This window comes from Oncorhynchus tshawytscha, linkage group LG01 (genome assembly GCF_018296145.1).
Source record: "Oncorhynchus tshawytscha isolate Ot180627B linkage group LG01, Otsh_v2.0, whole genome shotgun sequence".
NCBI classification, from domain to species: domain Eukaryota; kingdom Metazoa; phylum Chordata; class Actinopteri; order Salmoniformes; family Salmonidae; genus Oncorhynchus; species Oncorhynchus tshawytscha.
The window spans coordinates 65,789,166-65,816,850 of record NC_056429.1 but is presented as its reverse complement, the minus strand read 5'-3'; the positions used below and the strand labels follow the sequence as shown (position 1 = coordinate 65,816,850).

The window sequence follows — 27,685 nt, the reverse complement described above, 5'->3', positions numbered from 1 at the left end:
TTTTTTTTAGACATTACCTTAATTGAACATCACAGGATTTGTGGTAGAGTGATTTATCTACCAAAAAGTGTCCCACCAATGCAGACTTCAGCTTATGTCTTCTATTCATTAAACATTTAAGAAGCAATTCACATTCTAAAGCATCCTGAGGCAGTGTGCCCAAATTACATTCAGCCAAGGCACATTTTTTTCTTGAGTGGTATGTCGAGAGGTTAGAACATAAATAATATATACACTGCAAAATAACCACAAGAAGCTCAAACAGATATAGTACTTGAATACAATCATTTCAAACCTTGATTACATTGGGGTATGAGCACATATGCCTCTATTTATCCATGGGAATACTTAGGAACAGATTTCCTAAATAAATAAAAATCACTGAGCTGATTTCCTGGTGATTTTAGTCCTTTGGCCAACAATGAAAATATATTTTTGGGGGGAAAACTTTGGGGGCCAAATAAAATCACCCGCGGCCACCTATTGCAACCCTCCAATACAGAAACAAGAGCCTTAATCTTTCAACTGCTTCTGTACAAGTTGATACCGTGAGATAACATTGTCGATCCCAGTAAAGATAGTTGAATTACCTCTGAAATTGAAACATTCATGAATTGACTTTAGGCCTACATTTTACAGCTCTATTCCACAGCAATTCAGGTAGTGCATAGGCTACATCAAGGGGACTGAACAAACAGTATGTATATTTTATTATAATTCAATGTTTAAGTTCACAATGTCAACTTCTATCCTCACCTAGAGCCTCTGTGAAGTCAGAATTCCCTGTCAAATAATTAAACCTGAGAGTCACAGAAGTAAGCAACCGTACCATGCCATTAACTGTGGAGGTATTGATTAGGAAAAACAAGGTAACTGTAATTGATTGGTGGTGTAATTTGCCATTGAACTGAGCATAGCAGGTGAGAACAGGTAAATGCTGTCATCTAGTGGTGAAGTAAAAAAAATGTCATGGGGACAATTTCTGAAATCTGCTGCCCTGACCAGAAAAAGCCTTAGATCTGAAAGAAATGGACAGGTATAAAAACCAATGTGCTAGAAGCCCCAATTTCCCCTCTGATATGATAAGAGGGTGCTTTTTGATGTTGCCATAATGTAGCTTCCTTTCAATCACTTCAGTTAAAGGGTTGATGCACAATGGGAAAGAAATACTGTACTTCTCTAAACACTAAGGTCCAGAACTGGAAATCACAATACAACACATCTCCAGTATCACAATAAAGACAAGATCCATTTGTTTTACTTTTTAATGCAAAATAATAAAAATAGATTAAGTATAGCTTGATACTATACAATAAAAATATCTAAAAGAAAGAAAAAATTACCTATAAGATGAGGGATGGGACTGGATTCATATATATATTTTTAAATCTTTATGGCCATCTCAGCAATAACTGAATAATAATTTATATAACATTGGGAATGTCAAAGAAAATAATGAGTTCAAAGCATAAAAACAGTTAATTTGGGCATAGAAAGTGCTTCCCATATAAAACACTTTCTTGAACCAGTGTGGATGAGGGGTGGCAACAGTACTTTGTTTTCAGAGGTGTCCAGGAAATACATTTGCTTAAGCTTTTTCCGTTGTCTAAAACGTCAGTCCTTTACATTGCATACTTTTGAGTCCAATCTCTTGCTAATCTGTTGTACCTGTAAAAACAAAAGAAAATGAAAACCAGGTTTAACAAAGACCGATTGCGCAATCTACAGCTAAAACGTACATTCAGCAAGTCTTGTTGTTTCAGCAGCCATATCACTATACAGTACATACCCTGGTAGGAGTGTCTATTTTCAGAATGTATGTTTATTCTATAATTGACTAGAAGCTGTAAACATGAAAGAAATTCAGTTAACCCACTGTTCCTAGGCCATCATTGAAAATAAGAATTTGTTCTTAACTGACTTGCCTAGTTAAATTTTAAAAAATATATATTAAAAAAATCCAAATTTTCCTGCTAAAAGAGGGATCGGGTGTGTGTGTGGGAGAGTTAACTTACTTTTCTTTGTCCTGCTTGTAGATGTGTGCTATGTCTGGGACTAGGGGGTCATCTGGGTTTGGGTCACATAGCAAAGAACATATGGACAATAAAACTGGAAGAACAAAAGGTGAGGATAACCAGGATGAGTTTATTTTGCAATTACACCATCACAATAGTCAAGGGCAACAGTTGAACAAATGAGGAAAACATTTGAGATGCATTTTGCTTTACTTATTTCATATTGTGCAATTAGGGTAGAAATGAGACAAAACAAAGTTGGTTTACAAACTGTGAATGTGAGCCAGTTTGTCTTACCTTTCGAAACTGTAAGTGCTGGGGACCACTGTGACCTCAGAATGTCCAGACAAATGCTACCATTACTGTTTATGTTTGGGTGATAGATTTTCGTTGTGAAGGCTACCTATGGAAAGACAATACATGCAGAGAAAAAATGTCAGGCCTAAATATGTGGTTGAGGGTACTCTACACCCAGGGGAATATTGAGCTGTGAGGTGTTTCTAACCTTTGGTGGTTTGAAGGGATAGTCTGTGGGGAAGTGGATGGTGAGGAAGAATACTCCTCCCTGATACGGGCTGTCAGTCTAAGAGAGAGATAAAGGTGAATTGTTAAACCAGTGATGTGAACCATAAAGTAACATCCAATACTCCAAATAATGTTAAAGCCCACAGTCAACCTCACTTTACGTGTCATTGTTTATAGCAACAAGAATGTGATGGGGGTTTACTGGAGACGATACACATCCAAGCATATCATGTAAGTAACTCAGTTACAGAAGGCTATACAGTAAGACAAGGAGACCATTAACACTTGTTTCTTTGGTGGTGCAAAAAGGTTGAGCTTATAACAAATGGGATCAATGCAGAATAAAGAGCTTCTACCAGCAATCAACAATGTTGACAATTATACTAGAAAAAAATGTGAATTTAGAAAAGGGCTTACAGGTCCCATGATGGTGGCTTGCCAATGAAACACTAAAATAAAGATGAGACAGAATAAATCATAATTATTGACAATAATACAACACAAATAGTAATCTAAAAGGAATGAGTTGACCAGGTAAACTCCCCTTCATGTCCTATCAACTGAGTCACATACAAAGTCCGTATTCATCCAATTTTATTTCTGCATTAATTTTTGTTTATTTGGGGTGGCCACAACAACTGTACTGGAACTTACAGTCCTCTCCAACTGGTCCAGCTGAGCATTGAGCAGGAGGGTCCCTTTGCAAGTCATGCAACTCCTGTTTAAAAAAAAACAAAAAAGCATGGTAGCACAATGAAATTTGTATAGGGGGGAAAATTCCATACATGTGCATTGACTACTTTAACAATGTTTTTACTTTGACAAGCCAGCCTTGTGGTCTATGACTTTATACAGATTCAAGTAGGCCTTGCTATAGCTAGCTTAGATCTGTAGATTGGAATTGATCGCCATATCAATAACTTACTGCAACATTTAATGAAGGATATCATTTAAGGCACATTGCTGATATGTTATGTTGAAATATACAGTGTAAACCAAGCAGATATAAAATAGCCCACTCGTGATGATCGCGGTTCCAGAAGCGTTTTTATTCAGGCCCACATTTCTGTCTATGAGCAATAACCAGAACAGCGACACAACTACCGAAAGGTAGCTAATTTATCTAGTTAACTAAAGTTACACCGAAAGCTAGTTAATTTGGCCATTTACTGATTGATAATGAATTAGTTAATGATTGACTGATGCTGGTAGTTAACGTAACTAGGCTAGCTAGTTGTAGCACAGAGCATCCAGATCAATAGCTACTAGCTAACGTTATGCTATCGTTGGATTTTGTGTCAGGACATTGACCAACCGTTTATTAGCATGACGACGTAAAAACATTTATTAGACACACTTACCTTCTGTATTCTTTTCAAAGCCATGTCAGCCCCCTGCTTTTTATGTATGATGTAACGACTGGACACTGTCAGTTGTATACCCGTTTCTCGGCTCAGCTCACAAAAATTAGTTTTGAGATATGTATGATTTCTTTTGTTTCCGCTTTTTGTTCGAGGAAGCAAACCGCGGTGAATTCTGGGGATTATAGTTTTTACTTCTAACATCAGCCTGTTAAAGTGACAGTACACTCTGGACAGCTGCAAGTAATATATTGGGCGCGTCCTCAGCCGAGGCGTTGCTGACGTATGCCAGATATGACAAGGCCTGGATAGGTATTTAAAGAATCAGCAAACCATGTAATAGTGTACCCAAGAATGCAAAGGTAACTGAACTAAATGACTATCGCCCTGTAGCACTCACTTCTCTTATCATGAAGTGCTTTGAAAGACTAGTCAAGGATCATATCAGCTCCACCTTACCTGTCACCCTAGAGACCCGCTTCAATTTGCTTTACCGCCCGAATAGGTCCACAGACGATGCAATTGCCATCACACTGCACACTGCCCTATCCCATCTGGACAAGAGGAATACCTATGTAAGAATGTGGCCCTGGGTCGGAACCCCTCCCTGTGAAACTGTATTCTATTATACTGTGTTTTAGTCAATTCCTCTCTGATATTGCTTGTCCTAATATTTATAGTTCTTCATTCCATTATTTTACTTTTCGATTTGTGTGTATTGTTGTGATATGTTAGATATTAACCTCGCTGTTGGAGCTTGGAACACAAGCATTTCACTGCACCCGCAATAACATCTGCTAAATATGTGTATTTGAAAATTTGATGGAGCGAGACACGTACAAGGCAAACAGGGTTGAGCTCCGCAAATCCATTAAGGACGCAAAAAGACAATACAAACTCAAACATGAATCGATGTTCGCGACGCATGTTTATCACAGACTACAAAGACAAAACCAGCTGTGTGGTGCCCACCTAAGCCTCCATCCCAGAGGAGCTTAACACATTCTATGCTCGCTTTGAGGCAGACGATAATGAGTCATCCAGGAAAGCGCTCACTGCTCTGGATTACCAGGTGCTTTCTCTCTCCAAGGCTGACACGAAGAAAACTCTCAAAAGAGTGAATATTTACAAAGCCGCAATGCTTCTTTACACTCTGCAAGCTTAAGCCGGAAGCCAGCCGGACCAATGTGTTGGAGGAAACGTCATACAGCTGGTGACCAAAATCATGCATGCGCCTGGCCCAACACAAGGAGTCACTAGAGCATGATGGGACAAGGACATCCTATCCAAACCCTCCCCTAACCCGGTTGACACAGGGCCAATTGTGTGCCACCTCATGGGTCTCCCGGTCGCAGCCGGCTGCAACACAGCCTAGGATGGAACCCTAGTCTGTTGTGACGCCACTAGCACTGCGATACAGTGCCTTAGACCGCTGCACCACTTGGGAGGCCCAGATCACGCTTTTCTAAACAGAAACACGCTTCTCTCATTGATCTTTCCCGACTGAGAGGACCTACTACATACACCTTAGCCTAATACATTTAAACTCAGTTCTTCACAATTCCTGACATTTAATCCTAATAAAAATTCCCTGTTTTAGGTCAGTTACGATCACCACTTTATTTTAATAATGTGAAATGTCAGAATAATAGTAGAGAGAATTATTTATTTAAGCTTTTATTTCTTTCATCACATTCCCAGTGGGTCAGAAGTTTACATACACTCAATTAGTATTTGGTAGCATTGCCTTTAAATTGTTTAACTTGGGTCAAACATTTCGGGTAGCCTTGCACAAGCTTCCCACAATAAGTTGGGTGAATTTTGGATCCTTTCCTCCTGACAGAGCTGTTGTAACTGAGTCAGGTTGGTAGGCCTCCTTGCTCGCACATGATTTTTTCAGTTCTGCCCGTAAATGTTCTATAAGATTGAGGTAAGGGCTTTGTGATGGCCACTCCAATACCTTGACTTTGTTGTCCTCAAGCCATTTTGCCACAACTTTGGAGGTATGTTTGGGGTCATTGTCCATTTGCGACCAAGCTTTAACTTCCTGACTGAGGTCTTGATGTTGCTTCAATATATCCACATAATTTTCCTCCGTCATGATACTATTTATTTTGTGAAGTGCACCAGTCCCTCCTGCAGCCAAGCACCCCCACAATATGATGTTGCCACCCTGTGCTTCATGGTTGGGATGGTGTTCTTCGGCTTGCAAGCCTACCCCTTTTTCCTCTAAACATAACGATGGTCATTATGGCCAAACAGTTCTATTTTTGTTTCATCAGACCAGAGGACATTTCTCCAAAAAGTAAAATCTTTGTCCCCATGTGCAGTTGCAAACCATAGTCTGGCTTTTTTTTATGGCAGTTTTGGATCAGTGGCGTCTTCCTTGCTGAGCGGCCTTTCAGGTAATGTCCATATAGGACTCGTTTTACTGTGGATATAGATACTTTTGTACCTGTTTCCTCCAGAATCTTCACAAGGTCCTTTGCTTTTGTTCTGGGATTGATTTGCACTTTTCACACCAAAGTACTTTCATCTCTAGGAGACAGAACGCGTCTCCTTCCTGAGCGGTATGACGGCTGCATGGTCCCATGGTGTTTATACTTGCATACTACTGTTTGTATAGATGAACGTGGTACCGTCAGGCATTTGGAAATTGCTCCCAAGGATGAACCAGACTTGTGGAGGTCTACTATTTGTTTCTGAGGTCTTGGCTGATGCCTTTTGATTTTCCCATGATGTCAAGCAAAGAGGCACTGAGTTTGAAGGTAGGCCTTGAAATACATCCACAGGTATACCTCCAATTGACTCAAATGATGTCAATTAGCCTATCAGAAGCTTCTAAAACCATGACATCATTTTCAGCTTGGAATTTGCCAAGCTGTTTAGAGGCATAGTCAACTTAGTGTTTTTTATTTTATTTTTTAGTTCACCTTTATTTAACCAGGTAGGCTAGTTGAGAACAAGTTCTCATTTGCAACTGCGACCTGGCCAAGATAAAGAAAAGCAGTTCGACATATACAACAACACAGAGTTACACATGGAATAAACAAACATACAATCAAAATACTGTACAAAATTCTAGATACAGCATGTGAAAATGAGGTAGGATAAGAGAGGTGAGGCAATAAATAGGCCATGGTGGCGAATTAATTACAATATAACAATTAAACACTGGAATGGTAGGATGTACAGAAGATGAATGTGCAAGTAGAGATACTGGGGTGCAAAGGAGCAAGATGAATAAATACAGTGTGGGGATGAGGTAGTTCATCATTAGGTGAGCTATGTACAGGTGCAGTGATCTATGAGCTGCTCTGACAGCTGGTGCTTAAAGCTAGTGAGGGAGGTAAGAGTCTCCAGCTTCAGAGTGTTTTTGCAGTTCGTTCCAGTTATTGGCAGCAGAGAACTGGAAGGACTGGAAGTGTATGTAAACTTCTGACCCACTGGAATTGTGACACAGTGAATTATAAATTAAATAATCTGTCTGTAATCAATTGTTGGAAAAAGGACTTGTGTCATGCACAAAGTAGATGTCCTAACTGACTTGCCAAAACTATAGTTTGTTAACAAGAAATTTGTGGAGTGGTTGAAAAACCTAAGTGTATGTCAACCTCCGACTTCAACTGTAGATCTAAATGTGTAAAGATAAGTCAAATAAGGCACATCTGGCATATTCTAAAACTATGTCTGGTTGTTGGCTAGCAGTAGTCACTATTCTATTATCATTGCACCAGTTTGAGAAGTGTTCTGTCTTGAACCACCAGATGGCTCTAATGTTCTTTACTGTGTGAATTCCCTGAACTGTGTATGATCCTGTGAAAAAAATGCAGACATCTGAAATAAAATAACATAAGCTTAAAGTATAACCTCCACTGTTTGATCAAATATAGAGGAAAAATGTATTGCATTTGTTTTTCTATTGAAAATTGAATGAAAAATAAAGCAAAACAGGGCTTTTTTATAATGAGCAAAGATTTGGCTTTCATCTTGGTCATACGATAAATACTTGCATACATTTTGCGGCGAACAGTAATAGCATCTTCCTCCAGAGCTCCATATGGTCTCCCTAGGACTGCTGCACTCAGTTGTAGCTGACTTTTGTGGATAGATCAGTCTTGGCAAGTGGGCAAGAAGGATGCAGGGAATGTGACATATGTTAAACCCACAGGGTTCTCTCACAGGATGGGCTGCAGTTCTCAGAAGGTACCCAGGTGGCTGTAGTTAATTATACGGAGGTGTTCAATATAGGGAGATCCCCAGTAACATGTAGTCAATGCTGCATAGAGGCAGTGCTTGACTTGGGTAGGAGCTCACCGGAACTGAGTAAGGCACCTCGAATAGATATGGAATGATGGGAGAGGGAGAAAGTGTTTTAAAAGACAGTTCTGCTTGATGAAGTGAGAGGCCCCTAGATATGATTGTAGACAAACTGTTGGTGATAGATTGCCAGTTTTAGGCATCCTGGGTTAACAACATAATGTCTATGGAAATACAAAGTATCCGCGGATTTATATATGCCAACAAATGTATGACACTGTGCAAGGTGTACTGACAGTCTTCAAGGACCATCTTATTGATTAATTCTGACCCTTTGAAAACATTTTTTCATTATATGAAGTTTGGGGGAAAATGAAAGGGAGATGGAGGAACAGGGTGTGGGGTTGGGATGAGACACATGAGTCTTGAAGCTAATTTCTGTGCAAATCCTTTGTGCTCCGACAGTGGTGTGACTTCCAGTCAAAGATGCTTCAGTGAAAGAGGTTGTTCATTATTTCTGGATATTCAGGACTGAGTACAATGCATCTATTTGACCATAGCAGCAAACAGGACGGAAGACAAAAAAAAGTTAGGACACAGTGGCAGCTAAACCCGAAAGCTATACATACTGTGCATGCATAATGAAGTAAATCGAGATGTATTGTAGGCAACCAAGTTCTGGGACATTGTGAAGTCCATGGAGAATATGAGCACCTCTTCCCAGCTGCCCACTGCACTGAGGCTAGGAAACAATGTCACCACCGATAAATCCACGATCATCGAGAATTTCAATAAGCATTTTTCTATGGCTGGCCATGCTTTCCACCTGGCTACCCCTACCCCAGTCAACAGCTCTGGACCCTCACAGCAACTTGCCCAAGCCTCCCTCATTTCTCCTTCACCCAAATCCAGATAGTTGATGTTCTGAAAGAGCTGCAAAATATGGACCCCTACAAATCAGCTGGGCTAGACAATCTGGACCGTCTCTTCCTAAAATTATCTGCCGCAATTGTTGCAACCCCTATTACTAGCTTGTTCAACCTCTCTTTCGTATCGTCTGAGATCCCTAAAGATTGGAAAGCTGCCGCGGTCATCCCCCTCTTCAAAGGGGGAGACGTTCTTGAGCCAAACTGTTACAGACCTATATCTATCCTACACTGCCTTTCAAAGGTTTCGAAAGACAAGTTAACAAACAGATCACCGACCATTTTGAATCGCACCGTACCTTCTCTGCTATGCAATCTAGTTTCCGAGCTGGTCATGGGTGCACCTCGGCCACGCTCAAGGTTCTAAACAATATCATAACCGCCATCGATAAAAGACAATACTGTGTAGCTGTCTTCATTGACCTGGCCAAGGCTTTCGACTCTGTCAATCACTGCATTCTTATCGGCAGACTCATCAGGCTTGGTTTCTCAAATGACTGCTTTGCCTGATTTACCAACTACTTCTCAGATAGAGTTCAGTGTGTCAAATTGGAGGGCCTGTTGTCCGGACCTCTGGCAGTCTCTTTGGGGGTGCCACAGGGTTAAATTCTCAGGCCGACTCTTTTCTCCCGATACATTAATGATGTTGCTCTTGCTGCTAGTGATTCTCTTATCCACCTCTACGCAGACGACACCATTTTGTATACATCTGGCCCTTCTTTGGACATTATGTTAACAAACCTCCAGATGAGCTTCAATGCCATACAACACTCCTTCCGTGGCCTCCAACTGTTCTTAAATGCTAGTAATACGAAATGCATGCTCTTCAACCGATCACTGCCTACACCCGCCCGCCTAGCATCACTACTCTGGACAGTTCTAACTTAGAATAAGTGGACAACTACAAATACCTAGGTGTCTGGCTAGGCTGTAAACTCCCCTTCCAGACTCACAGTAAGTATCTCCAATCCAAAATTAAATCTAGAATCGGCTTCCTATTTTGCAACAAAGCCTCCTTCACTCTTGCTGCCAAACATACCCTCGTAAAACTCACTATCCTACCGATCTTTAGCCTCCAACACTCTACTCAGCAAATTGGATGCAGTCTATCACAGTGCCATCCGTTTTGTCACCAAAGTCCCATATACAGCTTACCGATCATTGCACCTGTACACTGCCCGTCTGAAAATAGCCCATCCAACTACCTCATCCCCATATTGTTATTTTTTTGTTTGTTCCTTTGCACCCCAGTATCTCTACTTGCACATTCATCTTCTGCACATCTATCACTCCAGTGTTTAATTGCTAAATTGTAATTATTTCACCACTATGGCCTATTTATTGCCTTACCTCCCTAATATTACTACATTTGCACACACTGTATACCGATTTTTCTATAGTGTTATTGACTGTATGTTTGTTTATCCCATGTGTAACTCTGTGTTGTTTGTGTCCCACTGCTTTGCTTTATCTTGGCCAGGTCGCAGTTGTAAATGAGAATTTGTTCTCAACTGGCCTACCTGGTTAAATAAAGGTGAAAAAAAGAGATTTAATGACCTAAATGCTAATCAGATTTCTCTAGGCTTTGTCAATATGATTAACATTCTAGCAATGTATGCTTAGAAAAGACTAATTGAAATGACTCTTGACTATGCAAAATGTAACAGTGTGTACAGAAATATAATCAATTCATAAAGTCTACAGGGATACATTTATTTATTGGTTTGGTCGGTACTCATTACACTATTAAATGCAGTTTACTAAATGTGTATTCCCAATTATCATCATCGTCATCGTCATCATCATCATCATTACTGTTTTATAACAACAACATAGCGCTATCCTACTTCAAGCTGATGGTCTCCTGTAAATTTGCCAGAAAGGGGTTTAGATTTCTTGCACATGATTGGTCATGGATCGATGCTCGTTCACGTTATTCTGCGCGTCCATTCTTCAGCGTCATTGTGGAGAGGAGGGAAGCGGTAAAAGTAACAACCAAGTCTGCATCGTATGCCTGCCTTTTCCCATTGCCAATGAATTGTCCTCGCATTCCTATGTCTTCCAGTTGACATACTGCACGCACGGCACACCAGTTCTGCAAAGAAACAGGATATTCGCAGGCTGTGTGATTTTCAGGTAAATCATCCAAGAACGATTTCTTATGTATTTATTTGTATTTTATTCGCAATAGATTAACGGTCGATAAAGGGAGCGGGCATTTTTGCTGTATCTGTCCATGTTCCTGATATCATAGGGTTCTTGTCTTGAAGGAGATATTTCATTGACTATTAGCTATGTGATGATGAGAGCTTTGTCTTTATCGGAAGCATCCTTGAAAGGATGTTGTGGGTGTCTTTGGGGGTGGCGATAAAGATGCTGAATCTCGGATGCACACAGAATACCCTCGAACATTTCTCACAGTCTGTAATTAAACGGTCTTTTCTAACCTTTATATATACGTTTTATCTTAAAATGACACTAAATGAAATATTTGTGTAACAACTCGGGCCTATTTTCGATTTAGAGCTTGGGTGCACGTTATCTTGCCACGGTGTGTGCTGCCTTCTCGGATCCCAGGCTATTGAATTCTCCAATGTCAATAAGCACTATCCTATAGCAGTCATCTTAGGCTACATATGATAATGAATACAGAAATCAATAATGTCTTTGTATCAGCTTTCATTTAAGCTAGACATTATGCATTTGTTTAAAAGGTGGAATACTGAAGGAATTAATGACAGAAGACAATAATAATAATGATGAGGATCACATCACTGTAATTACTACAATTTGTACTAAAATGAACCAGCCATAACATGTCGTTAATACATCAATTAGTTGATCACCATTAACATTTCTACCATGTTAGCCTATGATTAAAAACAGACTCACAACTGATAGGTTATTTAAATGTGCATAGCCATGCAAAGGAGAGAGTTGCATTGGGCATTTGTTTTGTTTTGTGTGGATTCTTCTATAATGTATCCATGTTATAATGTTCTCCACTGTCCAATCTCTCTGCTTCAGCACCTGATCATTGCTGACTCTGTTCACCCTTCTGGATCATGGCACAGACCAACAGCGTGGGGCAGGGGAGCAATGGAGTAGCCGATGAATCGCCGAACATGATTGTATACAGAAAGGTAAGATGTGCAGAACAGTGCTTAACCCTTTACACCTGTGGGAATTGGCCTATATGTATAGGGCAAAACTGAAATGTTTCTTACAGAAGAAGTATGAAATGCATAAACATGGTAGCAAATGAAAGGGAACAGTGTGTATATTATGGGGAAATTATTAGACCAAAGGGAGAACACAACAGTTGACCTGACTGACCAAGACTGAATCCAAACATTGCACTGTTGATTTTGTGTGCATTTTACATTTATTGTACTTTTTTGTTGAATTTGTTGATATCTGAAAATAGTCTGGATACATCCAGTAACAAGATAAGAATATTCCTGGAAAATATGGGGTAGGTGCAACAAGACAAAACAATTAAAAGGGTTTGCGTGAGAGGACTAACTGGTGTCTCCAAGTGAACACAGTTCCTAAGTAATTTCAATGCACTTTTATGCCTCAAAGAAGAGTCTTCAACTATAAGGTGCTTTTTTGAGCTCTCCTAGCTGTGCTGTTGAGGAACTAGAGGAAGCACACTTGAAGTTGTTTTGTTTGGAACACAACACTGGATCAAAACCATCAAACAATTACTGCTGTTGTTTACGAAGTCCAAAAACCGTCCATTATAAATTGTAATCTGGATCAGGTGGGCATCATTTGAAAGCTTGTTCTATTGCCAACATGACTCGCTAAATTATACAATTCAATATTGCAGTGTTAGGCTTTCACAATGCAATTCAGGGAAACAAATCATAATTTCTGTGTGCATAGAAAGGAGTTATTCGTCCAAATTGCTTTACAAATGACTGTCACCGGGTGCACAGTTGCAAACATGCATAGACAGACACTTGTGCTTGCATGCCGACACACTCAGGTCACATGCTCTGGTTTGTTCTAGTTGCTCTGGTTCTATATGTATGACATTCAGCCATTTTGAACCAATTGAGTTACATATTTTGGAGCAAAAGAAAGGAAATTGCATTAGAATGTCTAGTATGTTGTCAATGCAGTATTTCTTTAGATTCAGCTGTGGAATCTAGTCCATCAATGCAACTCCCCCCCGAGAAAGATAAATGTATTGATGTTTTGTCAAGATATCTTCTTACTGGAATATATTCTTACTTCAAGCTTCAAAATAGCTTGAAAAACGTAATGTAAAGTAACAAGCCCTTTCCCAACAATGCAAAGTAAAACATTTAGAAAAATTGGCACAAAAAAAATACAAAAACAAACAGTAACACAACAAAAGAACAATAACGAGACTATATACATGGAGTATGTGCAGGGGTATGAGGTAGTTGAGGTAATTGAGGTACTATGTACATGTAGGTAGTGGTAAAAGTGACTAGGCAATCAGGATAGATAATAAACAGAGTAGCTGCAGCGTATGTGAAGAGTGTGAAAGAGTGTCTATTTGTGAGTGTGTGTTTTGTGTGTGTGAGCATATGTAGTGTGTGGGAGTGTCAGTGTTGTATGTGTGAGTAAAGTCCAGTGAGTGTGCATAGAGCCGGTGCAAAGTGTCAGTGCAAATAGTCAGGGTAGCCATTTGAGTAACTGTTGAGCCGTCTTATGGCTTGGGGTTAGAAGCTGTTCAAGAGTCTTTTGGTCCCAGACTTGGCACTCTGGTACCGCATGCTGTGGGTAGCAGAGGGAACAGTCTATGACTTGTGCGTAGGGCTGACCCCAATTAGTCAACTGGTCGATTGTTTGGTCGTTCGGCTGTTGGTCGACCGAGATTGTTTTAGTCGAGGAATAACAAATATACAGTTGAAGTCGGAAGTTTACATACACCTTTGCCAAATACATTTAAACTCAGTTTTTCACAATTCCTGACATTTAATCCTAATAAAAAATCCCTGTTTTAGGTCAGTTGGGATCGCCACTTTATTTTAAGAATGTGAAATGTCAGAATAATAGTAGAGAGAATTATTTATTTCAGCTTTTATTTCTTCCATCACATTCCCAGTGGGACAAAAGTTTACATACACTCAATAAGTATTTGGTAGCATTGCCTTTAAATTGTTTGACTTGGGTCAAACGTTTTGGGTAGCCTTTCACAAGCTTCCCACAATACGTTGGGTGAATTTTGGCCCTTTCCTCCTTTCCTCCTTGCTCGCACACGCTTTTTCAGTTCTGCCCACAAATGTTCTATGGGATTGAGGTCAGGGCTTTGTGATGGCTACTCCAATAGCTTGACTTTGTTGTCCCTAAGCCATTTTGCCACAACTTTGGAAGAATGCTTGGGGTCATTGTCCATTTGGAAGACCCATTTGTGACCAAGCTTTAACTTCCTGACTAATGTCTTGAGATGTTGATTCAATATATCCACATAATTTTCCTACCTTATGATGCCATCTATTTTGTGAAGTGCACCAGTCCCTCCTGCAGCAAAGCACCCCCACAACATGATGCTGCCACCCCCATACTTCACAGTTCGGATGGTGTTCTTTGGCTTGCAAGCTTCCCCCTTTTTCCTCCAAACATAACGATGGTCATTATGGCCACATTTCTGTTTGACCACATTTCTCCAAAAAGTACGATCTTTGTCCCTATGTGCAGTTGCAAACCATAGTCTGGCTTTTTTTATGTCGGTTTGGAGCAGTGGCTTCTTCCTTGCTGAGTGGCCTTTCAGTTTATGTCGATAAAGGACTCGTTTTTACTGTGGATATACTTTTGTACCTGTTTCTTCCAGCATCTTCACAAGGTACTTTGCTATTGTTCTGGGATCGATTTGCACTTCTCCTACCTAAGTACGTTCATCGCTAGGAGACAGAACGCGTCTACTTCCTGAGCGGTATGACGGCTGAGTGATCCCATTGTGTTTATACTTGCATACTATTGTTTGTACAGATGAACATGGTACCTTCAGGCGTTTGGAAATTGCTCCCAAGGATGAACCAGACTTGTGGAGGTCTACAATTTTTTTTCTGAGGTCTTGGCTGATATCTTTGATTTACCCATGATGTCAAGCAAAGAGTTACTGAGTTTGAAGGTAGGCCTTGAAATACATCCACAGGTACACCTCCAATTGACTCAAATTATGTCAATTATGTCAGAAGCTTCTAAAGTCATGACATCATTTTCTGGAATTTTCCAAGCTGGTTAAAGGGGCAGTCAGTGTGTAAACTTCTGACCCACTGGAATTGTGATACAGTGAATGATAAGTTAAATAATCTGTCTGTATTTGCGGCCTTCTCAGTGAACTAATCCATTGCGGAGACTAATAGCCAAAATGTGGTCAGGCTCAATATGGAGGGTGTGATGCAATTGCATAGCCTCCAGGGGCATGCAGAGGCCAAATCAAGCTCCATACTGCATCACCATGTGCCTCACAAATGTTTAACAATGCAGAGGGCTCTGTATATCTCCGCATTGACATGATTGATTGACGGTAGGTGGGGACGGTACATCCTGTAGAAAACACAAACTCACTTCCTTGACAACAGCTCTGTACTGCTCCGCGAAGTGCAAGAAGTATGAATGCCCTGATTTCTGCTGTGGCTGTATCATCGTAAATGCTAGATGGCCAATGCAGATCGGATTGACCATGTGCCCAGATGCACAATGCACTTCTCTCCAGAATGCGCTCTCTCTCTCACAAATTTGTGCACGTTCATTGTTTCATAACTTCATTGTGTGAATTGTTTGTGTTTGATTGTTGGTGTATGTCAACTCCCCATTACAGTATCAGTAGTAAATTTACCGTTAATTCCTATAATTTATAATCTACAATGTTTGTTACTTTTGTTATGGTCATTTCAGTTAATGCATTCAATATTATTATTATTGTAGTCTTCCCATTATCATTGCTGGAGTGGACATTGTTTGCAGAGTTCACAACCTATGCTGAGCTTGTGAGAAACAAGTTTTTAGTTTAAGTCCATTCCATTTTGGAGTTTTGTCAATTTAGTTACTGTCTTTTGTTTGGAGCGCTGTCAATGTTTAGTAAGGACATGGACACATAGAAGTAGGCCTATAGGCTCCCTGGCCTGCTCGCAAATATAGGCATATCAATGTGCCCATTTGGGGACCTGATAGTATTTCTGATTGGCTTAACGCACCACCACTAAATACCTGTGGAGCTTCTCAAAGTAAAATGTTTTCTTAACCTCAAACAGCAAGCAAACAGAGTCTGTTTTTACTTCCATTAAGAATTAGAATAGTTCCTCAATGTATTTGAAAAAGGTTTCCAGCTCTCTCCCTTTCGATAACCACTCAGCGTGAAAGGGAGAAATGTCATGCTCTGATCCAGTGGAAACGTCATAAAATAGGCCTACCTGATTACTTCTTATCTGTGTTTGACTTGGACTGAAATATAGTGTATTCGGAAAGTATTCAGACCCCTTGACATTTTCCACATTTTGTTACGTTAGTCTTTTTCTAAAATTGATAAAATAAATTTTTTCCCTCATCAATCTACACACAATACCCCATAATGACAAAGCAAAAATAGGTTTTTAGAAATGTTTGAATAATGTCTATATAAGGTCCACAGTTGACAGTGCATGTCAGAGCAAAAACCAAGCCATGAGGTCGAAGGAATTGTCTGCAGAGCCCCGAGACAGGATTGTGTTGAGGCACAGATCTGGGGTAGGGAACCAAAAAATCTCTACAGCATTGAAGGTCCCCAAGAAAACGGTTGCTTCCATCCTTCTTAAATGGAAGAAGTTTGGAACCACCAAGACTCTTCCTAGAGTTGAGCCATATGGGGAGAATAGCCTTGGTCAGGGAACCTGATGGTCACTCACACAGAGCTCCAGAGTTCCTCTGTGGAGATGGGAGAACCTTCCAGAAGGACAACCATCTCTGCATCACTCCACCAATCAGGCCTTTATGGTACAGTGGCAAGACGGAAGTCACTCCTCAGTAAAAGGCATATGACAGCTCCCTTGGAGTTTGCCAAAAGGCACCCAAAGGACTTTCAGAACATGAGAAACAAGATTTTCTGATTAAATCAATATTGAACTCTTTGGCCTGAATGTCAAGCGTCACATCTGGAAGACACATGGCACCATCCCTACGGTGAAGCATGGTGGTGGCAGCATCATGCTGTGGGGATGTTTTTCAATGACAGGGACTGGGAGACTAGTCAGGATTGAGGGAAAGATGAATGGAGCAAAGTACAGAGAGGTCCTTGATGAAAACCTGCTCCAGAGCAGTCAGGACCTCAGACTGGGGCGAAGGTTCACCTTCCAACAGGACAATGACCCTAAGCACACAGCCAAGACAATGCAGGAGTGCCTTCGGGACAAGTCTCTAAATGTCCTTGAGTGGCCCAGCCAGTGCTCGGATTTGAACCCTAACGAACATCTCTGGAGAGACCTGAAAATAGCTGAGCAGCAACTCTCCCCATCCAACCTGACAGAGCTTGAGAGGATCTGCAGAGAAGAATGGGAGAAACCCCCAAATACTTGTGTGTTAAGCTTGTCGCGTCATACCCAAGAAGACTTCAGGCTGTCAAAGGTGCTTCAACAAAGTATTGAGTAAAGGGTCTGAATACTTACATGTAAATGTGATATTTCAGTTTTTAATTTTTATGACATTTGTAAAAATGTCTAAACACCTGTTTTTGCTTTGTCATTATGAGGTATTGTGTTTAGATTGATGAGGTGATAAAAACGATTTAATACATTTTAGAATAAGGCTGTAACATAACAAAATGTGGAAAAAGTCAAGGGGTCGTAATACTTTCCGAATGCACTGTACATACATATAAATACACTGCTCAAAAAAATAAAGGGGACAATTAAACAACACAATGTAACTCCAAGTCAATCACACTTCTGTGAAATCAAACTGTCCACTTAGGAAGCAACACTGATTGACAATAAATTTCACATGCTGTTGTGCAAATGGAATAGACAACAGGTGGAAATTATAGGCAATTAGCAAGACACCCCCAATAAAGGAGTGGTTCTGCAGGTGGTGACCACAGACCACTTCTCAGTTCCTATGCTTCCTGGCTGATGTTTTGGTCACTTTTGAATGCTGGTGGTGCTTTCACTCTAGTGGTAACATGAGACGGAGTCTACAACCCACACAAGTGGCTCAGGTAGTGCAGCTCATCCAGGATGGTACATCAATGCGAGCTGTGGCAAGAAGGTTTGCTGTGTCTGTCAGCGTAGTGTCCAGATGGAGGAGCTACCAGGAGACAGGCCAGTACATCAGGAGACGTGGAGGAGGCCATAGGAGGGCAACAACCCAGCAGCAAGACCGCTACCTCCGCCTTTGTGCAAGGAGGAGCAGGAGGAGCACTGCCAGAGCCCTGCAAAATGACCTCCAGCAGGTCACAAATGTGCATGTGTCTACTCAAACGGTCAGAAACAGACTCCATGAGGGTGGTATGAGGGCCCAACATCCACAGGTGGGGGTTGTGCTTACAGCCCAACACCGTGCAGGACGTTTGGAATTTGCCAGAGAACACCAAGATTGGCAAATTCACCACTGGCGCCCTGTGCTCTTCACAGATGAAAGCAGGTTCACACTGAGCACATGTGACAGACGTGACAGAGTCTGGAGACGCCGTGGAGAATGTTCTGCTGCCTGCAACATCCTCCAGCATGACCGGTTTGGCGGTGGGTCAGGTGTGGGGTGGCATTTCTTTGGGGGGCCGCACAGCCCTCCATGTGCTCGCCAGAGGTAGCCTGACTGCCATTAGGTACCGAGATGAGATCCTCAGACCCCTTATGAGACCATATGCTGTTGCGGTTGGCCCTGGGTTCCTCCTAATGCAAGACAATTCTAGACCTCATGTGGCTGGAGTGTGTCAGCAGTTCCTGCAAGAGGAAGGCGTTGATGCTATGGACTGGGCCGCCCGTTCCCCAGACCTGAACAGACTGTCCAGGAGTTGGCGGATGCTTTAGTCCAGGTCTGGGAGGAGATCCCTCAGGAGACCATCCGCCACCTCATCAGGAGCATGCCCAGGCGTTATACGGAGGTCATACAGGCACGTATAGGCCACACACACTACTGAGCCTCATTTAGACTTGTTTTAAGGACATTACATCAAAGTTGGATCAGCCTGTAGTGTGGTTTTCCACTTTAATTTTGAGTGTGACTCCAAATCCAGACCTCCATGGGTTGATAAATTTGATTTCCATTGATCATTTTTGTGTAATTTTGTTGTCAGCACATTCAACTATGTAAAGAAAAAAGTATTTAATAAAAATATTTAATTAATTATTTTTAAAATATATTTTCCTTCATTATTTTCCACTAACCTCCCCACTCCTCCCCTAATTGGAGTAAACGAATGAACAACAACACTTAGCCTTCTTCTTCCAGCTTATACACACTATATAAATTTTACGGAGACAATCTATTTTACAATAGTTATATATTTTTTGTTTTTAGTCTTGTCCTTCCTCTACCCTCAACCTCTACTTCTGGGTATTATTTATTCCATCTTTCCATAGAAACACTTCACTTTTGAAAACTGTCACTTCTGTGAGCTGTCAGTACAGAGGGCTCAGTCTGGTGTGTGGGTAAACCTTTATCATTAATAAACCAGTTCTGAAGACATCTAAATTGTGGTGGCTGAACCTTATCCGTCGGCACCTATAGCTCTCTAGTGCCCGTTCTGCATGGTCCTCCTGGATCAGCTGTTTAGTATTTTTCAAAGTGTCTCCTTTCATGCTGTAGCTAGTGAAAAACAATGGTACAGTACTTTATATCCTCCTCCTACAGCTGCCTCCTACTCCACTGGAAGAGAATGGCATTCAACGTTGGACTGTTTGAAAAGTAGGGAAAACATTAAGGGTTAGAGGGTTGGTTTGGTATATTTCAACAGATTTGTTATTCTACATTTGTTTCAGCCGGAGTGTGGGAGGGACATTTTGTTACTTATTTGATTAAACAAAGGAAGCAGTTTGGAGAAACAGTATCAAAGACTCCCAGGCAGAAAATCATAGCATCCTCTAAGAGCATTCGTATTGATTTGTGGTCTTTTTGGCTACTCAATTACACATATGATGTATCTTCATTCCTCCCACTATTGATCTCAAACCCTTTTTAATCACTTAATGATTGGTCATGGGATATAATAATGTAAAAATGCAATTCTACAAAATATTTCATCCTGTGCAGTTCTGGCCAATTGTTTAAGTACAAATCTCTGATCTCCTTTTTGTCTTTTTATATCAACATTTAGCCCACACACCTCAGGCTTCCACACATCTCATCCTCACGACTATGAAATTGAACCTTCATTTTCATCAGGGTAGAAAATTGGTAATGTGAATAAATGAGTAGCGTCTGTAAAATAAATGTCCAAGCAACCTCCTTACACTTGGCTTCGATATCAATGTATTATCAGATCTATTTCTGTTCTATGACTGTGATCTTTCCTGATCTCATATACATTTCCATTCGGTCACTTCTTGACCACATGTGGCCACTGCACAGCCACGGAATACTGGATGACCCACATCTGAAGACATTTCTAAGAGAGCTAACTCAAATTAGAAAAGTACTGTGGAGTGTGTTTGGGTGAACTGATGACCCAAGTGCTTTCACATGGACATGTATTGGTAGTCTGGCCCTCAATAGGAAGGAATATTTTCAAGTGGCTAAGATGCACTTACTTTCATGTGAAATGACTTTTATGAGTAAGCTTGGTAAGGTCTACAATGTTGTCAGAGATCCTCAAAGTTCAGAAAACCCAACTAGTCACTATTCTCATAATTCCTTACGTAATCCATTCCTTGCACAATATTTGCACAATCATGCCATTTCTCAGTTGTTTGAATTCCCTTTTTCAAAATGTATTGTAGGCCATCGTCAAATTCCTTTCCTGCAAGGAGCTTCATGAGATATTGGTCTCTGCTCACTAGGCATCAAATAAAGATACACTTTCTGATAGTGAATGGTGGTTTTACAGGGACTCCATTGGGAGTAACACTCCATATCCTCTCTCAGCTCTAGTTGTTTACCTCTAATGAAAATGGATGGAAAGGGGGTAGAGGTGCTGACCTGATTACTGGGGAGCTGTGGGCAGCTTTTCCTTCACACACATATGAATAGCATGCACTGTGATTACCTGATTTATTGACAGTACTATTGGGTGACACTGATGTTAATTTGTCTAGAATATCCCACATGAAAAAAATACTACAGTTTACTATAGAATTCTGTAGCAAAATGCAGTATACTTATGGAAAAGGCCCATGGAGTTGGTGGAATCGCCCTTTAATTCATGGCAACTTACGTAGCTGGGCCAGAGCACTTTAATTAGGTCAGGTGGGAATGTCCGACAGATCTCAACTCATTAAAAGGAGGAAATTGCCACCGCCCAACCTTACGGCTTTCTCTCCCTTAACTCCCTATAATCCAGACATTGTGTGCATCCATGAATCAAGTAAATATACCACTTTGTGGTTAAATTAATTTCTGCCTCAGTCTCCTCCATTCCTCTCAGTCACCTGACCCGTGACCATCTGTTCACCTTCACTATTGTCAGTCATCTTACCTGTCTGGCTACACACACAGAGATCCCACTAATCTTTCAATACTGTCGAATACTATACTAAACACTGTAGTATCCCTTGATCATGTCTACTACTTGCTATAGAATTGTGTAGTATATTGTAGAATACACAAAATACTACATTATAAACTGGGTGGTTCGAGCCCTGAATGCTGATTGGGTGACAGCCGTGGTATATCAGAACATGGGTATTACAAAACATGTATTTTTACTGCTCTAAATACGTTGGTAACCAGTTTATAATAGCAATAAGGCACCTCTGGTTTTGTGGTAGATGGCCAATATCCTACGGCTAAGGGCTGTATCCAAGCACTCTGCGTTGCGTCATGCATAAGAACAGCCCTTAACCATGGTATATTGGCCCCATATTGCCACATCCCCTCGAGCCTGATTGCTTAAGTATACTACAGACCGCTAAAACACCACAGTAAATACTACAGTAATGTCCGCAAACACACTACAGTAATTTATACAGTATATTATACTACAGTGTTTCATTTGCATATACCCTGCCCATTATCCTCCCCCATATCTCAATTTGTGCCACCCATAAGTGAGAAACCTACAGTCGTGGCCAAAAGTGCATCTGCTAATATGGCCTGCACGCACAGTGAGGTGAAGACTTTTGGAGGATGGCCTGGTGTCAAGAAGGTCAGCAAAGAAGCCACTTCAGGGACAGACTGATATTCTGCCAAAGGTACAGGGATTGGACTGCTGAGTACTGGGGTAAAGTCATTTTCTCTGATGAATCCCCTTTCCGATTGTTTGGGGCATCCGGAAAAAGCTTGTCCGGAGAAGACAAGGTGAGCGCTACCATCAGTCCTGTGTCAAGTAAAATATTCTAACTCAATAATTGTTTAACCCAAATAATGTTGTTGTCAAACCAGTTCTGGAAAAATTAAGACTTGTTTTTGTATTTTATGTCTTTATTATTCCAGATTGTATACCTATGAGGGGAAACATAGTGTTTGTACATGAGGTTCCAAGTTAGAAGTACTTGTTTATGAAAGTTTGCACGCTTAGTAGGGATTTTACCCATATCAAAGTTGCATTTGAGTAAGAATTCTAGACCACCAATCTGTTGGAATATTAAATTAGGGATGATATTCCAAATGCAATCCTTATTTCTTAAATAGTTTTGTATCCATTTAACCTTACATATTATATTAGAGGTTTTACAATCCAGAGCATTCAACCCTCCCTCACTTTGGGTGCTACATATTACCGCTTTTCTTAAATAATGAGCTTTATTCCTCCATATGAAGTTAAATAATTTAGTATCAACCAGTTTAGTTACTGACAGAGGAACACCCAAGGCAAGAGAGGTATAAACTAATCTGGACAAACCTTCAGATTGTGATAAAAGTACACGTCCAGATAAAGGAAGATCTCTTAATAACCAGGAGTTAAATCTCTTTCCAATTTTCTCTCAATAGGAGATAAATTTAAGTTGGTCCTTTCTTTCTGATCTTTGCTAACTGTAGTACCACAATATATGTGATCACGTCTTTTACAGAGATATTACATGATGAGTTTAAGTCACATCTTTTCACATTTCCTAATATTCAGACATTAACCTGATACGTGTGAGAAGGCATTAATACACTCAATAGCTTTCCTGACTTCATTATGATCTTTAAAAAAATGCTGGTGTCGTCAGCCAATTGTGAACATTTTATCTCTTTGTTTTGTATCTGAATACCCCAAAAACGATCCTTATTTATATGAAGTGCCATAACTTGTGTGACCAATAAAAATAAGAAAGGAAATATTGGGCATTCTTGTTTAATTCCACGTCTAAAGTCGAATCTTTGAAGTTCCATGCGATAATTTAACAGCGCTGTTACTATTATTGTAAAATGTCTTAATTACACTTTGAAAATATTGACCAAAACCACAAAAGTCTCAAAAAGAAAATAATGTTCAACTGTATCAAATGCCTTGTAAAAGTCTACAAATAAAATAAAGCTATCTTCCATAACATTATATGTCTACCCTTCATAAAACCAGACTGGGTATCATCAATGATTTGGTCAAGACCTTTTTTAAGTCTTTCTGCAAAGATGGATGCAAGTAGCTTTACATCATTGTTCATTAATGTGATTGGTCTCCAATTTTCTAACATCATAGAATCTTTGTTTGGTTTGGGTTTTACAGAAATTAGGCCTTGTGTCATAGAAACAGGCAGGACCCCCAAATCAATTGCCTCCTTATAAACAAATATAAATTCAATAATATCCTCCTGAAAATATTTATAGAATTCACTGATAATGCCATCATTCCCTGGAGATTTGTTCTCTTTTAACTTGCTGATACATTTTTTTATTTCATTGATAGAAATAATTTAATCACAAGACTTTTGGAAGTCTTTGACAGAGTCTAGAAAGGCAGATATGTCACTAGTAGGACAGGCATTACTGGTATAAAGGTTACCATAGAATTCTGAAACATATTTTGAAATATCTTTGGGTTTTTCATTTTCTTTGCCATCTATATTAAGCTTATGAATAGATGTAAATTCAGATTTTTTTTTTTCAGAATTTCTTTCTAAATTGTAAGAGCATTTTGTATTTTTTTCACCTTCCTCCAACCATCTCCTACTTGATCTTACAAATGCCCCTTTTGCTCTCTCTTCATACATTCGGTCCATTTCTAGTTGTAAAGAGAATAACTGACCCTTTCCTTCTTCATCAAGGTCCTCCATAGAGATTAGAGAAAGTATTTAACTACCAACGTGGGTGTTTCAGGGGACGGGGGTGTATCTGATCTCAATCACCTCGGACTTGACAATGGTTAATCAAATCTCCCATTTTTGCCAGTTTTTGCTAAATTTTACATGCCTTTTCATACAGCTGCAACTGTATATGAATTCGTAAATCAGGGCCTTTCTTGAGTTGGGCTCTGGGATGGAACAACTGTTGAGCATCTGAGTTCATGGTTGTTTGTGGGGGACGGGGTTGAGTGTGTGTGTGTGTCCCACAACTGTTGCTAGGGAGTAAAGAAGTTAGAGACCATATTGGATGAATCACAATAATTGTTTGCTAAAATAATAAATGCTTGCCAAAATGTAATTTTTGTAACGGCAATCCTGGAAAGAGGTAACAATCATTTGCATGAACTACCTACATTTTTACAAATATGAATTGTTAATTATCAAAATTAAGAAAAGCAGGATTTTTTTATTTATACATATTTTTTAATAGCTATATATAATACAAATTGAGGTGAGGGCGATGGAAATGCTTTTGCCGGCTGATCTGCTTCTGTTCTGTGGGTGGCACTGTGTGCTCTTTTCAAAGGATGTGTCTTGGGGGCCCTGGTATCCAGGGGGGGGGGGCGAGGGTGGTCTGCCGGTCACTGGGAGGACAACCCAACTCAGGATGGGGAGGGGTTTTAGCATGTGGAATAGTGGGGATAAATTTGAGGTTTACTTTGTAGCAATGCAAATATCATGGTATAGATATATGGACACTCAATAACTATAGTACTTTTAATGGTGAGTTTACAAACTGTTACGGTTTTCTAGGTGTGAAGGAGAGTCGGACCAAACTGCAGCATGTAGATTGCGATCCATGTTTAATGAACAACGTAAACACGAATTAACACAAAACACTACAAAACAATAAACGTAACGAAAACCGAAACAGCCTATACTTGTGTCAACTAACACAGCGACAGGAACAAAGACACTAAGGACAATCACCCACGACAAACTCAAAGAATATGGCTGCCTAAATATGGTTCCCAATCAGAGACAACGATAAACACCTGCCTCTGATTGAGAACCACTCCAGACAGCCATAGACCTTGCTAGATAACCCCACTAGCTACAATCCCAATACACACACACCAAAACCCCAAGACAAAACACACCACAATACAAAAACCCCATGCCACACCCTGGCCTGACCCAATACATGAAGAAAAACACAAAATACTTAGACCAGGGCGTGACACAAACATATATTATGATATATAGATTTGAAACTTTTCATAATAATTTCATAATGGTGAAATAACTATAGCCAGTTATAATTGTAATGGCTTAGCAGATAATAAGAAAAGACGGTCAGTATTTACCTGGCTAAAAGAGAAGGAATATAATATATATTGTTTACAGGAAATTCATTCAACAATTTTAGATAAAGTGGGATATTATAATATGGTTTAAATACCTCTACTGACCATAAAGGAAATCACACCACAAACTATCACCATCATGCACTTAAAGAAATCATGAATGTCATGGATATATTGGAATTAGCGGATATATGGAGGCTTAAATACCCTGACTTAGTGAGATATACAATCTTGATTACTTTCTTAAGTCATTCTCTCTGGCACCAAAAGTTTAAAAAATTGTTGATAGGGGACAGAATGTGGTCGGACCATCACATAACGGCGTCGGAGAAGAAGGCAGACATTTTACGGGCCCCCAACAGATTGTGTTTTTTGTTTGTTTATTTGCGTTGCTTGTAACTTATTTTTGTACTTATTTTGTACATAAAGTTGCTGCTACCGTCTCTTATGAACGAAAATAACTTTTGGACATCAGGACTGTGATTACTCACCACGGACTGGCAGAATCCTATTTTTCCTTTAACAAGTCTGACGAGCCCGACGTGAACGATATACTGCTTTCTCAGGAACAGGCTCAGATCCCTGTGATTTGTGTGAAGAGGAGGTGGAGAAAAAGGGTCCGGAGGGCGGGCTGCCTTCTGAGAATGGAAGGAAACTTCCTTCCATTCTGCCGGCAAACATAAAATCTTTAGACCAAAAAATATGACCTACGCGGAAAATTAAACTACCAACAGGACATTCAAAACTGTAATGTCTTATGCTTCACGGAGTCGTAGCTGAACGACGACACAATCAACATACAGCTGGCTGGTTATACGCTGCACCAGCTGGATAGAACAGCAGCGTCTGGTAAGACCAGGGGCGGCAGACTATGTATTTTTGGAAGTAACAGCTGGTGCATGATATCTAAGGAAGTCTCGAGCTATTGCTCGCTATTATCTATAGCTATTGCAGCTATTATCTCATGAAAAGCTGTAGACCCCACTATCTACCGAGAGAGTTTTCATCTGTATTTTTCATAGCTGTTTACATACCACCACAGTCAGTGGCTGTTACTAAAACAGCATTGAATGAGCTGTATTCTGCAATAAGCAAACAAGAAAACGCTCACCCAGAGGCGGCGCTCCTAGTAGCCTGGGACTTTAATGCAGGGAAACTTAACCCTTTCACAACTACCATCACATGTGTGTGATCGTTCTACAGTGGTCCCTGAAGCCTACGATCACACCCGTGTGATTAGAATGCTTATTTAGAACGGCCAGTTTCAAATGACGCAACAATCAGCATTTGTGCTGGCCACACTTTTTTCAGAAACTATTTACACAAACACAGTCCTTACAAAGTTATGTCCAGAATGTGAGCAGTTTATTTTTGGATGCAATGTTCAGATATTCACATAAGTATCTATAGCATAACGCAATCATCCAAACCGGAAAAATGTAGGCTAACTGAGGAAACGGTCATATTTTATAACTCCCGGCTGACATAAATTACAACATGAATTAGCTAATAGAAATGACTATTTATAATTAATCACATCATGGGTGAGCTCACCATTGTCAAAATAATTGAGTAAAACACTTTCTAGAAATCGAAAGTAATCCGACGCTGATTAGTTTCAGCGTGCCGCCATGCTTTTTTTCCTCACAGAAACCAAAGATAAGAGAAGACTAGATGCGTTTGGTCTGTTTATAGTACGCATGTTGAAGGGGTGTGTCGTCTACCATCGTTCACATTCCACCATTCACTTCCTGAAGTTCTCAAAAAATGAGTGAGCCCTTACTCACCTCATTTTATTATAGCATATTTGGGCTGACAGACGATTACGTGAAACCCAGAATTCATTGTATGTCAACAAACATGGCTCCACACATAGCTGGAATTAGCTTAGCTCATCATAATCAGTACAACCTT

General features: G+C 40.2%; 2 protein-coding genes across 3 annotated transcripts in view; one reads left to right on the top strand and one right to left on the bottom strand.

Annotated features, from left to right (window-relative positions):
* Window positions 1–1,600: 1,600 nt before the first annotated feature.
* LOC112255000 (ubiquitin-conjugating enzyme E2 D4) lies at window positions 1,601–4,062 on the bottom strand. Of its 2 annotated transcripts, XM_024428033.2 has the most exons (8): window positions 3,902–4,062; window positions 3,195–3,258; window positions 2,958–2,989; window positions 2,521–2,598; window positions 2,313–2,418; window positions 2,016–2,109; window positions 1,790–1,844; window positions 1,601–1,668 (listed from the first exon to the last, which is right to left on the bottom strand). In XM_024428033.2, the coding sequence occupies exons 1-7, from the start codon at window positions 3,923–3,925 to the stop codon at window positions 1,838–1,840; spliced, it is 405 nt and encodes a 134-aa protein (XP_024283801.1). In that variant the 5' UTR covers window positions 3,926–4,062; the 3' UTR covers window positions 1,601–1,668; window positions 1,790–1,837. The 2 variants fall into 2 exon arrangements, with proteins under 2 accessions (XP_024283801.1, XP_024283793.1); XM_024428025.1 differs by lacking the exon at window positions 1,790–1,844 and having other exon boundaries at window positions 3,902–4,061.
* A 6,918-nt stretch (window positions 4,063–10,980) lies between these two features.
* Window positions 10,981–27,685, top strand: part of rgs7a (regulator of G protein signaling 7a) — a 119,977-nt gene continuing 103,272 nt past the window's right edge. The window contains exons 1-2 of the mRNA XM_024428014.2: window positions 10,981–11,223; window positions 12,115–12,230. Coding sequence (XP_024283782.1) covers window positions 12,153–12,230 — 78 coding nt within the window. The 5' untranslated portion in view covers window positions 10,981–11,223; window positions 12,115–12,152. The remainder of the gene's footprint in view (window positions 11,224–12,114; window positions 12,231–27,685) is intronic.